The sequence below is a fragment of the Lepidochelys kempii genome, chromosome 10, assembly GCF_965140265.1.
Source record: "Lepidochelys kempii isolate rLepKem1 chromosome 10, rLepKem1.hap2, whole genome shotgun sequence".
Taxonomy (NCBI): domain Eukaryota; kingdom Metazoa; phylum Chordata; order Testudines; family Cheloniidae; genus Lepidochelys; species Lepidochelys kempii.
The window spans coordinates 20,356,489-20,373,941 of NC_133265.1; the positions used below are offsets into that span (position 1 = coordinate 20,356,489).

Sequence of the window (17,453 nt, forward strand, 5' to 3'; positions counted from 1 at the left end):
ATATGGAAGCTGTTCCATATCCCTAATCATTTTTCTTGCCCTTCTCTGTACCTTTTCCATTTCTAATACATACCTTTTTTGAGATGGGGCAACCAGAACCACATGCAGTATTCAAGGTATGGGTGTACCATAGATTTATATAGTGGCATATTTATTATTTTATTATCTATCCCTTTCCTAATGGTTCCTAACATTCTGCTTTTTTGACTGCTGCTCTGCATTCAGCGGAAGTTTTCAGAGAACTATCCACAATGACTCCAAGATCTCTTTCTTGAGTGGTAACAGCTAGTTCAGCCTCCATCATTTTGTATGTATAGTTGGGATTATGTTTTCCAGTGTGCATTACTTTGCACTTATCAACATCTGCCATTTTGTTACTGAGTTTTGTGAGATCCCTTTGTAACTCTTTGCGGTCTGCTTTGGACTTAACTATCTCGAGTAATTTTGTATTGTGTGCAAACTTTGCCACCTCACTGTTTACCTCTTTTTCCAGATCATTTACACACAGTTTTATGATCTAATTTTTTGTTATTACTGAGTCAAAACATTATGGAAACTAGAACATTGTTAATACTGACAAAACCAAATGATGTGGCGGTCTCTACTGTCAGTTTTGTACCTACAACAATAAAGCTGTTTTAAGTGTTTTCATAACACCATGGATTTTTTAATTCCATTTTTAGGTTGAAGATGAACTTAGCTCTCCTGTAGTGGTATTCAAGTTTTCCCTGGAACTTCCAAATATAGGTGTGTAATTTATAGACAAAACGTGATGGTTTCAGATCTATTAATTCAAGAAACTTTTAGTTTTATTAAATACATTACATTGTGCACTTTTTCTTATTAGTCTGAACATAAAACAAGTTTTGTTTATACAGCAGTGGTTTGAACCACCTCATAAATTGTACTCTTGTTGCAAAGTTCCATTGCATTGAAACAATGGAAGGTGATTACAAATTGTTGGAATACATACATTTCAATGCTATAATTGCTTTTGGAATGACATCTTTTAAAATCCCACGTTTACCCTTTTGAGGTCAAATAGAGTTTAATTTTCTTAGATTTCATAAAATTTCATAAAAATGTTGTTTGTCTAAAAATACTGCCTTTTGCTTTAATTAAATAAATGAAACTCTGTCTCTGCGATTTTTGTCTCTTTGGGTTCAGATCAGATGCTACATGCTGGACTGGCATCTTCAATTCAACACCCTATAACCAGCAATGAGAGACATATTTGTGACACCTTCAATCAGTGGGTAAGATTTGAGGTTCATTTCTTTTAAGAACTAAAATGAATGATCTGTAAAACGGAGGATGATTGGGTGGCTCAGGGAATATATAACCTAGAACAGACTAGGTCAGTAGTGACTGATAACACTTGCCACCCAATGGCTATTTGGTATCCTATGTGAAATCAGCCCGGAGAGTTTTTGGGATTAAAAAAGATGGTTTTGGTCTGAAGCACTGGCAACCCGGTGTCTTTCATGTGTTTTTAAGGTACAAAATAATTATTCTGAATTTTAAACTCTGATGAAAACATTGATTCTTTTAACTCTTGCATACCTCAAGAGGTGTGTGGTTTTTTTTGTTTTTTTTTTAGGCCACTAAGATTAAATAAATTTAGTTTTTCCTCAGGCATTTTAAAAAAAAAAAGTGCAGATCTGAGAGTTACATTGCATTTACTTTGCAACAGATATGTCTCCATTTTAAATTGGTACTTTTGGGAGATGAGGGATGTCCTATATTAGGGAGTCCAATATCCTAGGAGAGGAGTGAGTGTCTCCTCCCTCTTGCCACAAAAACTTGTCCAGGTTTCTACTGCTCAGAAGTGGAGTAAGCTAAAATTTAAGGTGTTAAACTGCTTACTAGTAATTTTGACACATCAAGAACTACTGCAAGATCAGCTGATTTACTTTTGACATCCATTTGAAATGTCAGTTTCCACTCAATCTTTGAAACTTTCTATCTGCAGTAACTCCTCACTTAACGTTGTAGTTATGTTCCTGAAAAATGTGACTTTAAGCGAAACGATGTTAAGTGAATCCAATTTCCCAATAAGAATTAATGTAAATAGGGGGGGGTTAGGTTCCAGAGAATTTTTTTTCATCAGACAAAAGACTATATATAGATAGATAGATAGATACCGTACACAGCAATGATGATTGTGAAATTTGGTTGAGGTGGTGAAATAAGAGCGTGGGATATTTCCCAGGGAATGCCTTGCTGCTAAATGATGAACAAGCACTCGGCTGAGCCCTCAAGGGTTAACACATCGTTGTTAATGTAGCTCACACTCTACGAGGAAGCACAAATGGCGGGAGAGGAGACAGTATGGCAGACAGAGACGCACACCCTGCGTGTGAGTGTGTGAGAGATGCGCATTGCCCCTTTAAATATGCTGACTCCACTCTAAGTACATTGCCTTTTTAAGTAGATCAGCAAGTTGAGACAGCAGCTGCTGCTAGCAAGCTCCCTCTATCCTGAGCCCTGTCGTGTTTCCCCCTGCTCTATGGAGATGGGGTAAGTGGGGGGCAGGAGCAGGGGGGAGGGGGACACCCTGATATTAACCCCCCCGCTCTTCTTTCCCGCCCCCACACACACAGCAAGCAGGAGGCTCCAGGAGCAGCTCCAAGGCAGAGGGCAGTGGCAGAAGGGACAGCTAAACTGTTGGCAGTTGATAGCCTGCTGGCCAGCTGCTACACAGGGAACTTAGGGGAGCGGGAAGCTGATGGGAGGCTGCCGGTGCACCCTGGTTACAAGCCCCCACTAGCTAGCTCCAATGGGCTGCTCTTTCTGCAAGCAGTGAACAAAGTAGGCGGCTGCCAAACAACATTATAAGGGAGCATTGCGCAACTTTAAACGAGCATGTTCTCTAATTGATCCGCAATGTAACAATGAAACAGCGTTAATCAGGACAACTTTAAGTAACTGTACTTCCTTACTCCAGTCTAAGGGTATGTCTACACTACTAAATCAGGTCGAATTTATAGAAGTCGGTTTTTTAGAAATCGGTTTTATATATTCGAGTGTGTGTGTCCCCACAGAAAATGCTCTAAGTGCATTAAGTGCAGTAACTCGGCAGAGTGCTTCCACAGTACCGAGGCTAGCGTCGACTTCCGGAGTGTTGCACTGTGGGTGGCTATCCCACAGTTCCCGCAGTCTCCGCTGCCCATTGGAATTCTGGGTTGAGATCCCAATGCCTGATGGGGCTAAAACATTGTCGCGGGTGGTTCTGGGTACATATCGTCAGACCCCCGTTCCCTCCCTCCCTCCGTGAAAGCAAGGGCAGACAATCGTTTCGCGCCTTTTTTCCTGAGTTACCTGTGCAGACGCCATACCACGGCAAGCACGGAGCCCACTCAGGTAACTGACACAGTATGTCTCCTGGGTGCTGGCAGACACAGTACTGCATTGCTACACAGTAGCAGCAACCCATTGCCTTCTGGCAGCAGACGGTGCAATATGACTGGTAGCCATCATCGTCATGTCCGAGGTGCTCCTGGCCACGTCGGCTGGGAGCGCCTGGATAGACATGGGCGCAGGGACTAAGTTTGGAGTGACTTGACCAGGTCATTCTCTTTAGTCCTGCAGTCAGTCCTATTGAACCGTCTTATGGTGAGCAGGCAGGCAATACGGATTGCTAGCAGTCATACTGTACCATCTTCTGCCGGGCAGGCAAGAGATGGGGATGGGCTAGCAGTCATATTGCACCATCTTCTGCCGGGCAGGCAAGAGATGAGGATGGCTAGCAGTCGTATTGCACCGTCTTCTGCTGAGCAGCCATGAGATGTGGATGGCTTGCAGTCCTTCTGCACCGTCTGCTAAACCAAAAATGTAAAAGATAGAGTGGATCAAAACAAGAAATAGACCAGATTTGTTTTGTACTCATTTGCTTCCCCCCCTCCCCTGTCTAGGGGACTCATTCCTCTAGGTCACACTGCAGTCACTCACAGAGAAGGTGCAGCAAGGTAAATCTAGCCATGTATCAATCAGAGGCCAGACTAACCTCATTTTTCCAATAAGAACAATAACTTAGGTGCACCATTTCTTATTGGAACCCTCCGTGAAGTCCTGCCTGAAATACTCCTTGATGTAAAGCCACCCCCTTTGTTAATTTTTAGCTCCCTGAAGCCAACCCTGTAAGCCATGTCGTCAGTCGCCCCTCCCTCCGTCAGAGCAATGGCAGACAATCGTTCCGCACCTTTTTCCTGGCAGACGCCATACCAAGGCAAACATGGAGGCCACTCAGCTCACTTTGGCAATTAGGAGCACATTAAACACCACACGCATTATCCAGCTGTATATGCAGCACCAGAACCTGGCAAAGCGATACCGGGCAAGGAGGTGACGTCAGCACGGTCACGTGAGTGATCAGGACATGGACACAGATTTCTCTGAAAGCATGGGCCGTGCCAATGCATGCATCATGGTGCTAATGCGTCAGGTTCTTGCTGTGGAACGCAGATTCTGGGCTCGGGAAACAAGCACAGACTGGTGGGACCGCATAGTGTTGCAGGTCTGGGACGATTCCCAGTGGCTACGAAATTTTCGCATGCGTAGGGGCACTTTCATGGAACTTTGTGACTTGCTTTCCCCTGCCCTGAAGCGCATGAATACCAAGATGAGAGCAGCCCTCACAGTTGAGAAGCGAGTGGCGATAGCCCTGTGGAAGCTTGCAACACCAGACAGCTACCGGTCAGTTGGGAATCAATTTGGAGTGGGCAAATCTACTGTTGGAGCTGCTGTGATGCAAATAGCCCACGCAATCAAAGATCTGCTGATATCAAGGATAGTGACCCTGGGAAATGTGCAGGTCATATTGGATGGCTTTGCTGCAATGGGATTCCCTAACTGTGGTGGGGTCATAGACGGAACCCATATCCCTATCTTGGCACTGGAGCACCAAGCCGGCGAGTACATAAACCGCAAGGGGTACTTTTCAATAGTGCTGCAAGCTCTGGTGGATCACAAGGGACGTTTCACCAACATCAACGTGGCATGGCCATGGTACATGACGCTCGCATCTTCAGGAACTCTGGTCTGTTTCAAAAGCTGCAGGAAGGGACTTTATTCCCAGACCAGAAAATAACTGTTGGGGACGTTGAAATGCCTATATGTATCCTTGGGGACCCAGCCTACCCCTTAATGCCATGGCTCATGAAGCTGTACACAGGCAGCCTGGATAGTAGTCAGGAGCTGTTCAACTACAGGCTGAGCAAGTGCAGAATGGTGGTAGAATGTGCATTTGGACGTTTAAAGGCGCGCTGGCGCAGTTTACTGACTCGCTTAGACCTCAGTGAAACCAATATTCCCACTGTTATTACTGCTTCTGTGTGCTCCACAATATCTGTGAGTAAGGAGGAGACGTTTATGGCAGGGTGGGAGGTTGAGGCAAATCGCCTGGCTGCTGGTTATGCGCAGCCAGACACCAGGGCAGTTAGAAGAGCACAGGAGGGCGCGGTACACATCAGAGAAGCTTTGAAAACCAGTTTCATGACTGGCCAGGCTACGGTGTGAAAGTTCTCTTTGTTTCTCCTTGATGAAACCCCCCGCCCCTTGGTTCACTCTACTTCCCTGCAAGCTAACCACCCTCCCCTCCTCCCTTTAATCGTTGCTTGCAGAGGCAATAAAGTCATTGTTGCTTCACATTCATGCATTCTTTATTCATTCATCACACAAATAGGGGAATGACTACCAAGGTAGCCCAGGAGGGGTGGTGGAGGAGGGAAGGAAAATGCCACACAGCACTTTAAAAGTTTACAACTTTAAAGTTTATTGAATAACAGCCTTCTTTTTTTTGGGCAATCCTTTGTGGTGGAGTGGTTGGTTGGCCGGAGGCCCCCCCACCGCGTTCTTGGGCGTCTGCGTGTGGAGGCTATGGAACTTGGGGAGGAGGGCGGTTGGTTACACAGGGGCTGTAGTGGCTGTGCTCCAGCTGCCTTTGCTGCAGCTCAACCATACACTGGAGCATACTGGTTTGGTCCTCCAGCAGCCTCAGCATTGAATCCTGCCTCCTCTCATCACGCTGCCGCCACATTTGAGCTTCAGCCCTGTCTTCAGCCCGCCACTTACTCTCTTCAGCCCGCCACCTCTCCTCCCGGTCATTTTGTGCTTTCCTGCACTCTGACATTATTTTCTCCACGCATTCGTCTGTGCTCTGTCAGTGTGGGAGGACAGCATGAGCTCAGAGAACATTTCATCACGAGTGCGTTTTTTTTTTTCTTTCTAATCTTCACTAGCCTCTGGGAAGGAGAAGATCCTGTGATTATTGAAACACATGCAGCTGGTGGAGGAAAAAAAAGGGACAGCGGTATTTAAAAAGACACATTTTATAAAACAGTGGCTACACTCTTTCAGGGTAAACCTTGCTGTTAACATTACATACATAGCACATGTGCTTTCGTTACAAGGTCGCATTTTGCTTCCCCCTACCGCATGGCTACCCCCTCCTCCCTCCCCGTGGCTAACAGCGGGGAACATTTCTGTTCAGCCACAGGTAAGCAGCCCAGCAGGAACGGGCTCCTCTGAGTGTCCCCTGAAGAAAAGCACCCTATTTCAACCAGGTGACCATGAATGATATCTCACTCTCCTGAGGATAACACAGAGAGATAAAGAACGAATGTTGTTTGAACGCCAGCAAACATACGCTGCAATGCTTTGTTGTACAATGATTTCCGAGTACGTGTTACTGGCCTGGAGTGGTAAAGTGTCCTACCATGGAGGACGCAATAAGGCTGCCCTCCCCAGAAACCTTTTGCAAAGGCTTTGGGAGTACATCCAGGAGAGCCGCGAATGCCAGAGCAAAGTAATCCTTTCACATGCTTGCTTTTAAACCATGTATAGTATTTTAAAAGGTACGCTCACCGGAGGTCCCTTCTCCGCCTGCCGGGTCCAGGAAGCAGCCTTGGGTGGGTTCGGGGGGTACTGGCTCCAGGTCCAGGGTGAGAAACAGTTCCTGGCTTTCGGGAAAACCGGTTTCTCCGCTTGCTTGCTGTGAGCTATCTACAACCTCCTCCTCATCATCATCATCGTCCCCAAAACCTGCTTCCGTGTTGCCTCCATCTCCATTGAAGGAGTCAAACAACACGGCTGGGGTAGTGGTGGCTGAGCCCCCTAAAATGACATGCAGCTCATCATAGAAGCGGCATGTGTGGGGCTCTGACCCGGAGCGGCCGTTCGCCTCTCTGGTTTTCTGGTAGGCTTGCCTCAGCTCCTTAAGTTTCATGCGGCACTACTTCGGGTCCCTGTTATGGCCTCTGTCCTTCATGCCCTGGGAGATTTTGACAAAGGTTTTGGCATTTCGAAAACTGGAACGGAGTTCTAATAGCACGGATTCCTCTCCCCATACAGCGATCAGATCCCGTACCTCCCGTTCAGTCCATGCTGGAGCTCTTTTGCGATTCTGGGACTCCATCATGGTCACCTCTGCTGATGAGCTCTGCATGGTCACCTGCAGCTTGCCACGCTGGCCAAACAAGAAATGAGATTCAAAAGTTCGCGGTTCTTTTCCTGTCTACCTGGCCAGTGCATCTGAGTTGAGAGCGCTGTCCAAAGCGGTCACAATGGAGCACTCTGGGATAGCTCCCAGAGGCCAATACCGTCGAATTGTGTCCACAGTACCCCAAATTCGACCCCGCAAGGCCGATTTAAGCGCTAATCCACTTGTCAGGGGTGGAGTAAGGAAATCAATTTTAAGAGCCCTTTAAGTCGAAATAAAGGGCTTCGTCGTGTGGATGGGTGCAGGTTTACATCGATTTAACGCTGCTAAATTCGACATAAAATCCTAGTGTAGACCAGGGCTAAGCTTACGAGTCTTTTTACTATACAAGCACTAGAGGAAGGGGGAAGCAAGACTACCAATGTGTCAGGACCCTCTTTCCCTACCCAAAACAGATTCCTTATTCATGCCTTGCCTTGTGTGAATTCATGTGTGCCTCTTCTTTTTTCCCCTCACATTCAGAGTGGGAGCAAGGGTTGCATTACGTGTTAAGAAAATGCATCTCTCTAATTGCATAAAATATGCATACTCTAATAATTATTTGAGCTGTTTTGAATTCCCAACCTGTTTGTGACCCCAATAACAAGGGCAGCCCTAGGTTCTGTTAGGGATCCTATGCAATGGAACACAGGTAGGGGGATTTGGTTCAGGAACCTTGCCACCTGTTACTTTGTCTTTCCACCTCTATGTACTCCATGACCTTCCTTGACCACTGCCCACCTGCAGTTGTTTCCCTAACCATTTTGAGGCTTTGAGCCACCTGGAAATCTAGCTGGACTAGAAAGTCAAGAGGCAGAGCTAAAAGACAACTTTCCAAGCTGGGAAACATGACAGTTGAGAAACAAGGAAGCAGGAAGGAGAAATTATGCTGCATGTTTCCATCACACTTCCCTGTGACACGTAATCCCACTGATTGATGACAGCATGTAGCATTAGTGTGGGTTGAACAGGAGCTGACTTTCCTTTTGAATTTTTCATAACCCATTTATGCTCAGGGTCAAGAGTGGCATGAAATTCCACTTAGAAACCTTGGCAAATGCAATTTTTTCAAAATAAAAACAATAGAAAGTACCTCTGGCATGAATTGGCAGAAATTTTGTGGCTTTGCAACTGACTTTATGAATGAAGGATTTGTAAAAGAGACCTTGCTATTATAAATAGCAGTGAATCTTAGTTGTATTAACAGAACGCTGCCGACTTAAAAATTACACTGTTTTATCTACTATTATTACAAATAAGACCAAACGATGACGACAGATAGTCCTCTATGTTTTACTTAATGCATTTACTTAAGCAGCCCATGTATAAGCAGCCCTTGTTAGTGTAAAATTTTCACAGAGCAAAAGGGAGGGAGAAACTTTTTTTTTTTTTTTAAGTGATTGTAAAATCACAAAAATTGGCCGGTGGACTGAATGGCAGCTTAAGTATCTGAAACTACTTTTAACTTTTTTTTTTTTTAACTGAGTAGGTTACTGGCTAATAGCCTCCCTTTATATACTACAATTTCAGTATTTGTCTCCAACTGCTACTAGTAGAACTCCTACTAAAATGTGCTTTTAAACAAAGAGGTGTAGGATTTTGTTTTTAAACTCACTATTTTGGAAGTAAACATATTCCTGCTTTATGGGAGAGGAGTAACCACTGATTAAATGACACATTTTGTGGTTTGCTTAGAAATTGTGAAGTAGGTTTTCATTTTGTTAATATAAGCATGCAGCTTTTTTGTGTGTTTTATAGGTGGTGCTGTGAGCTTGCTCACAGCTAAAATTTTACTATGCTTCAGGGAATAATGAATAGGTAACTTTTAAGAAGTAAAGAGAGAGAAACCTTACTAGGGACAATTTAACAGACAAATGGTTCATTGAAACTATGGGAACAGTCTAATGCAAGTTGGCAATAATGAGAAATTAATGCTCAATAAATTCCTCTAATTTTGCCTTGTCCCTTCAGCTAGGTGAACAGTTGGCACAGTTAGCGCCTGCCAGTGGAGTTGATGTGGTAGAAATAGAAGATGAAGGCACATGTGTACGTTTTAGCCCATTAATGACTTCTGCAGGTAAATGAGTCACTTAATTTAGCCACTTATATAGATATTTCATTCTAAGGTGAAAAAAATAGGAATTTAGTATTTAAAATTGTAAATATCCTCATGTGTAAAACATCTGTATGTTTAAATCTGTTCTCCTTGGGTTTACTTTTTTTCTTATTTTGATATTGAGAGGATGTTTTAACACTACAAAAACAATTTCAATATTCTGTTGTGCCTTGGTAGCCATTACGTTAGAAGTAGCTGAATTTCCAGTAGCTTTGTCATCTTGTATAGCATTATGTCGCACCACATCTGTAAAGCCTTTTAATTTATACTGTCTACATTTACTGGTGAGAACAAGGTATGAAGCTGAGTAGTGTTCCTGTCTAAAACTGTCAGAATACAGAAACATTGGAGATGAAATATCCTTGCCTTTCCCTCTCTCATCTACCTACAGAATGAAGAAAGAATTTGGCCTGCTTATTCAGATGATTAGACACAGGAACTGAGCCCATGTTTAGAATATAATAGACTAATTGGAAGAAGAAAATAGTATCCATTAAAGCTTGGTTATTTTCCTTAGTACTGAAAAGAAAACTTTTTCCCTCTCTCTCATAGAAGAGGGTGTAGGCTCTGATGTTACAGAGAGATGGAGGTAGCTACTGGGAAGAACTTTTATAGAAATTAAACGACAGAACAAGGGATTCCAGTTTAATGAGTAACCTTGGTGATACTGAACTTTGTAATTAAAACTGAAGCTAGCTGATCTTTTTTGTAACCTTTTGTCTGTAGAGGGAGGGATTTCCTGTTGCTAACTACCATTTTTACTTTATAATATCAGAAAATCAATTTCTTGGAATTACAATTAGCTTATTTTTTTCTCCTTAATATTTGGCTCCAGCCATCTGATGTGTTGAGTGTTTTCAGTGAATGGCAAGCTGAAGAAAAACAGCCTTCCACACACAGATTAAGATAATTCAGTAATGTTCAAAAATCGTATTTAGGATTGGCTTGTAAAGAGGGTTATCTATAAATATAGGTAACCATGGCACCCGTCTTACCGCATCTAAAATATGAAAACTCTGTCAATTCAGTAATTCACATGCTAATTCATTAGTTCTTCAGTTTTAGGAACTGAAGTGCAAGATGTAGATCAGTTGGTGGATTGCTTAAAAATGAAGATACCAATATTGACATGCACACTGCAGCTAAGAGAGGAATTTGAGCAAGAAGTGAAAAGAACAGTAGGCTTGTCATATATTGAAGACCTCAGCTGGCCAGGACTGGGTGTTGTAAGGTAAGTGCTAGGTAGTTCCAGATATAACATTGTCTGAGCTTTACTTCAAGAGATACTTGGATAGACCGTACCTTCAGCAGAGAGAATAAGTGCCCTCTTCACTAGTGATCCTTTGGACCAGCAAAATCCAGTTTATGGCACAGCTGCAATTTTCTTAATTGACTTGTGAATAAACTACATTTTCTTACGAGGATGTCTGAATTTTGTGAAATTACTTAGGAGTTTGGAACTTCCTGGAAGCTAAAGACCTGGTTTGCAAAAATAATTGAGTTAACAACTAGAATTTAAGCAGCCTTGTGGATTATTTGTAGTAAACGTTAATGTACCTGTGTACCTTATGTATTTAGCCTACTACTGCAATTGGTTTATCTTTAAACAGTAGTAGAACTTGTTTGTCTCTTTTGGCAAATACAGTGCTGCTCATATATTGGATATCATTATCATTAAGGTTCTTATGTGGTCAGAAAGAGCTGAGCCATTATCAATACAGTACTTCCAGAAAGCTATTTAAGAAATTTTGCTGTATCCAAAAAGGCTTTTCCTTCAACTGCAAACATTACAAAACTTTCTCCAGCTTGGTTGGTTGCTATCACTATTCAAACTTCACCCACTACACAAGTTTACAGGTACATGTAGGTAAATTGTTGAAAGATGTTAGAAGTGCAGATTTGTTCTGTTTGTATTGTAAAATAAAATGGCTTGCTGTCCTCTGGCTTGATTTTAAAGGTATGAGTATAACAGTGATGGGAAGAAGGATGGCAAACAAGAGAAAGAAGCAGAGAAAATTAACACTGGACTTTTGAAAAAATTAAATGAACTGGAATCGGATCTCTCTTTTTCTTTGGGTAATTATCATTGTTGGTAATATCAGTTCTGTAAATAATCAGGTTAATGTTCTCAATTCTTTTTTGCCAAAACTGTTGTTATAAATCTCACTACAAGTCATACATTCATGTATTATTCAAAAGTTCTGTCCGCTTCTACATTAAACAGTAGATGCGTTTCTACATATATTGTCTCTCTGATCATGCTTCCTTCCCCACTGCTCGTTTCAGATGAGAGGCTACTAGACAGCAGTAGTGCTGCTTGTCAGCAACAGCTTCAGCAGAGTGAGCTACATCCTTTGTTCCCACCAAACCTCAAGCATGAGAAGTGTTTTCATCCTAGAAAACACAAATATTATGTTGCTTATGTTGACAAAGTTCTGGCTTGTATTTTGTTTTTGAAGGGGCGGAGGAGAAATGTTTTCATTGTGGCTTAATTGGGAAAATTCAAAAATTTGCTGTTAGTTTAGGAACAGCAAAGAACATTTCTTAATGCAGTGCTGACTGGAGGGCCCCCAAACCTAAGTCTAATTCTGATTGTTACAGAGGTGGCATATGCTAGACAAGAAAAGGCATCCAGTCATAAACACGTTGGACTTAATGATCATTAATACCAGTACTGTATTCTCCACTATAAGTTGGTTGTGCAAGTGAATTACCCAGCACCGGGTATGTTATAATATGTGCCAAATCGGAGGGGTATCTGCCTCAGTATTGTACCTAATGAAGCAGGATCTTATTCTCAAACTGGGCAGCTTACTGCATTCTGTGACTAGGTTCAATGTTTTAGGTGCCTCTGGCCAGCGCTGGCTCTAGGTTTTTTGCCACCCCAAGCAAAAAAAATTTTGGCTGCCCCCCACCCCAGCCCTGGGCTCCCCCCCCTGCTGCCCCAGCCCTGGGCTCTTTTCCCCCCCCCAGTCCGCCCGCTCCTCCCTTGCCTCCAGCTGGTCCGGCGCTGGCAGGGTCGGGGTAAGCAGCGGGGCTCCTGGGGTGCGCCTCAGCCCAGGATCCCTCCAGCCGGGGCTCCCACGTCCAGGACCAGCCGGGAATCGGGAGGCCAAAGCCGGGGGGACCGCCCCAGCAGGGGCTGAGGAGCCAGGGCAGGGCAGCCCCAGAGGGAGCTGCTGGCGGGGAGCAAAGCCCCGGAAAGTGGGACGCAGGCCCCACACAGCAGCACCCGGGCACTGGTCCTCTCTATGGACCCGCTGCTGCTGCTGCTCCTGGCCACCCTGCTGCAGCCCCTGGGCGGCTCGGGCCGCTTCGCACAGCCCCAGCTGCGGTGCTGGAGGGCGGCTGCCCTGCGGCACTTGCAGGTGGCTCCGTGCTCCCCACGGGGCGGACCCCAGCCCGAGTGTCCCGCGCTCCATGTGTTGGAGCCTGCTGGATGGTTGGCCGCGGCCGGCAGCGTAAACCACAACGGCCCCAGGGCACCCCCCATGCTGCTGCTGCTGGACCCCAGTCCCGGGGCCAGCCTTGGCCACCCGCTGAGGCTCTTCCACCTGGACTTTGGTGTCAGCTTCAGGGCCGGGACAGTGTCTACCTGGGTGAGCGCCTGCAGGGCCAACCCCCAAGCAAAAAAAATTAAAAATGGCCCCAATGCTGCCCCTGCAAATGTGCCGCTCTAAGCACCTGCTTGCTTTGCTGGTGCCTAGAGCCGGCCCTGCCTCTGGCTATAATATATAACTAAAATACTCAGTTACACATTGCATGAGTAAATGAATGTATTACAATATGTTTTCATTGTCCTGGAACTGGTAGGAATGTGTTGCATTTTGATACATTAGTGGTTTCCAGTCTTATTGTAACTAATTAATAAAGCCAGACTCCTTTTTAATCTTTAAAAAGCAAATGGCCTAGATGTCATGTGTGAATGTGCTTAACGAAACAGTTGTCTAGAACCCCACGAGAGTGATATAAAATCAGTGAACCACGAGATCCTGCATAAACTTATACAATGGCCTCTGTGCACACATGGAATTTCCAGGTGAACCTTGCCTGGTCCTCTCAGTGCTACTTCTGCTTTAAAAAGACTAGCCACAGAGCATACCCACAGCTGCTGTATTTCAGCTTTCTCTCAAAGGTGAAATGGGAACATTAAAAGCATAGCAAGTGAACACTGTTAGGTGGTTTTGCCATGGGTTAGTAATGATAATAATAGCACTAAGGGCCAAATCTCAAGAGGTGCTAATCAACAGGTGTCTACTCCTATTGATTTTAGTGGGAGTTGAAGATGATCCATACCTTGCAGGAGGTGCTCACCACTTCATAGGATCATGCCCTTAGAGCTTTTAATTTCCTAAGAACTATGTAAATGTTATTCAGTAACTATCCCTATGAGGTGGGTATTTTAATTTCCCTCGTGCTGATGAAGAGACTGAGGTTAAGTGACCACTCCAAGACACGAACTCAGGAATTTCTGTCTTTCAGATCTTTGACAGTTTTAAAACCCGCAATCCTGCAGACCTTAGGCAAAACATTTTTTATTTTTTTTTATCATGCTAATGACGCCTTTGGCTTTATGGAAGCCATGTAACCTGCATACATTTGATGTTATTTTCCCATCTGTAAAATGAGAATTATAATGCCTACTACACAAGTGTTGTAAGGATCAATGGTTATAGACTGCTTTGAAGATGAAAATCAGTAAGTGTTGCTGTTACCTCTACTTAAGGCAATGCTAATATAGCATTACTTTTCTATTAGAGAGTACTAATATTCCATATTCATCTTTAAGAATAAGTTTAAGTGTGTCAGAGTTATCGATCCATTCTGTTGAAAGATGTTCCAGAATAATGTGGCTCTTTAGAAGGTACAATAATATGCTATTTAAGTGTGTATATATACAGTATTAGGCAATTGTAAAAATGCCTCATTAACCCATCTATGTTCAACAGTAGGGGGAAGAAAGGGCCTAGTGGCATCCCTCAGAACACCACAGCTTTTGGAATAGAAAACTCAGCTGCTTAAATGCTCTGTTTTTCACAATCGGTGGTTTCATGCAGCTTTTAATGTTGCTTCTTATTATAAGCACACCGTAATATAAAATATCTACTGTATTACTTCCTGTCTAAACTTAGTTATGTTTTTCCTCTTTGAAAAAGTGCAATGCCAAGTACGTAAGTTTGATTTCAGTGAATTGGGCATATGCAAAGATTACAGTTAAGCACTAAAACAAAAATATGGTTGGATTCCCTGGCACATAAGTGTGAATAGGGTGCCTGTTGTAAGGTTATCTTCCTCTATGAAGCTAAATATTTTTTCTCTTTTTACTAACTACACGATCTATTACATTTTGTAATTTTTAAACCTTGTTAAAGAGGCACTTAGATTTTGCTGCAAAAGTGTAAAAATATGGAATCTCCATTCTGTTCACAGGCCCAGAATTTGGAGGGGAGAAGAACTGTGTGTATATCGGCATGGTAACTGAAGATCTGGATGTGTCTGAGCTGGTAGAAACTATTGCAGCAACAGGCAGAGAAATTGAAGAAAATTCTAGAGTATGTATTGAAATCTTACGTATTTTCAAAATTACAGACTGTTTTAGCGTTAGTTTTCTCCAAACTGGTTTCAGGGCAACTTCGTATTCTTTGATGTGAAAGAAAATTGCACGTATTTAGCTATATAGTGATTTGCATCTACATGGTGAGAGAACTTCACAGTATTATGACTTTCTCATGATACCTTGGTTTAGGTTTACATTTTTGTGTTTATAACGCTTTTGCTAGAATTAGATGCCTTTCTGGTATGGAAATAGGCAAACTGAGTGACTGTACAGTTTCTATAATGGTTTAAGCCATCAGACTTTTTTTTCCGTTTTTGACTGATCTGGGGCAGATCATCAACTGGTGTAAATTGTTCCACTGAATTCAGTGGAACTATGCCAACACACTATCTTGAAAATCTGCCACTTAACGTTTTCCATTCATTTTATTTGTTAAGTCAACAGCTTGAAAACTGGATTTACAATGCCTTTATTGCTAGTAAAAACGTTGGTGCTTATACAGGATTACATGAGGAGCTTTGGTTACTATCCCTAATATCTGGCCTGTTGAAGTTGTCATAACAAAACCTTCAGTAAAAAGGAAAGTGGTGGTTATTTGAACAACACTGCACCCACAGAATAAATCCTTGTTCAAGTGTACTCTGCATATTCCCATTCCTGGGGATGCGCTGATTACGTAGCTGTGCCTGTTGAGTGCTATTGCGCCTCTCCTGTTCCTTCCCTCACTGTTTCTGAACATTGCAGGTGAGACTATAAAAGAAGGTATTTGCTCTCTAGCCACCTCAGTTCCTTCCAACTGCTGCAGCGGCTGGATCAGGAACTGCATTTGGACTCTTAGCCTGAATCCCGTGCTTGGATAGTGCTCATTATGCTTTAGCTTAATGATTTAGCTTAGTTTTCTTGTGTTGGCATTTTAAGGGTTAGGCGTTTTTTTTTAAAGGAAACATTAAATTTTCTAAGTAATTATTAGTTCATCTCTGGTTCCACTATTAGAATCCAATGGTGGTTTTGAGGATCTAGAGACTAGCTATTAAGAGGTGCACCTTTTTCCCTGCATTTGATGCTCATACGAGGTGCCCGTCACGTAGGGACATTGTCCCTCAGGGTGTTCAGTCTGAGGTGCTTTCACCCCAAGACTATGGGAAGAACAGCAGAACAGACTGCAAATGGTCCTGCTGGCAGGAGGCTTTGACAGACAAGCCCTCTAGATATTGTACACATCTGTGATCTGTGAGCAAGCAAATAGACCCTGATACTACTAGAGAGAAGAGGCAGCAGAGACCTCTTGTCATAAATATAAAGGGAAAGGTAACAACCTTTATGTATGCAGTAACATAAAATCCCTCCTGGCCAGAGGTACAGAATCACTCTACCTGTAAGGGGTTAAGGAGCTCAAATAACCTAGTTGGCACCTGCCCAGAAGGACCAACGGGGAAAGAAGATACTTTCAAATCTGGGAGGGAGGTTTTGTTTGTGCTCTCTCTGTTTGTTCCCTCTCTGGACAGAGAGAGAGAGACCAAGCAGGTATGAAAACATACCTGAAATAACACACATAAAATTACAAAAATTGTAAGTAAAGGTAAGAAAATGCATTAGATTATCTTTTGTTTTAACTTGTGAATTTCCCCTATGCTAAGAGGGAGTTTTATTCCTGTTTTTTGTAACTTTGAAGCTGAGCCTAGAGGGGAATCCTCTGTGTTTAAATCTTTTTATTACCCTGTAAAGTTACCTTCCATCCTGATTTTGCAGGTGTGATTCTTTTACTTTTTTCTTGAACTGAAGTTCTTCCTTTAAGAACCTGTTTGATTTTCAGTGCCCTATGGACAAAGGGTCTTGTCGGTACTCACATTATTCTCAAGCCTCCCCAGGAAAGGGGGTGAAAGGGCTTGGAGGATATTTTGAGGAACAAGGGACTCCAAGTGACCGTTTTCCTGAATTTTTGTCTAAATCACTTGGTGGTGGCAGCAATACCGTCCAAGGACAAGGAAAGGATTTGTGCCTTGGGGAAGTTTTTAATCTAAGTTGGTAAAAAGAAGCTTAGGGGGTCTTTCATGCAGGTCCCCACATCTGTACCCCAGAGTTCAGAGTGGGGAGGGAACTCTGACACCTCTGCATAAGATGCCATCTTCAGTTCAGATCTCAAGAAACCTATGGTACCTAAAAAGGATCCTGATCCATTGGATCTGAAACTGAAAGGCAGAAATAACTTGTTGGTGATGGCCTCTGTGAGCAGAGACAATCTGCAGGAGTGACACCTCCCTTGGAACCAGGAACTTTGGTGGGGGAAAAACTCAGGGTGCAAA

At 43.3% G+C, this 17,453-nt stretch overlaps 1 protein-coding gene and 1 long non-coding RNA gene across 2 annotated transcripts in view; one reads left to right on the top strand and one right to left on the bottom strand.

Moving 5' to 3' along the window:
• Positions 1-17,453, top strand: part of PDXDC1 (pyridoxal dependent decarboxylase domain containing 1) — a 54,979-nt gene that overhangs the window by 32,673 nt on the left and 4,853 nt on the right. The window contains exons 14-19 of the mRNA XM_073362359.1: positions 684-747; positions 1,168-1,256; positions 9,449-9,554; positions 10,653-10,824; positions 11,551-11,669; positions 15,024-15,145. Of these exons, the coding sequence (XP_073218460.1) occupies positions 684-747; positions 1,168-1,256; positions 9,449-9,554; positions 10,653-10,824; positions 11,551-11,669; positions 15,024-15,145 (672 nt within the window). The remainder of the gene's footprint in view (positions 1-683; positions 748-1,167; positions 1,257-9,448; positions 9,555-10,652; positions 10,825-11,550; positions 11,670-15,023; positions 15,146-17,453) is intronic.
• LOC140918308 (uncharacterized) lies at positions 5,749-7,529 on the bottom strand. The gene is made up of 2 exons (XR_012161140.1): positions 6,865-7,529; positions 5,749-6,283 (listed from the first exon to the last, which is right to left on the bottom strand). It is a non-coding gene; the product is annotated as an uncharacterized lncRNA (long non-coding RNA).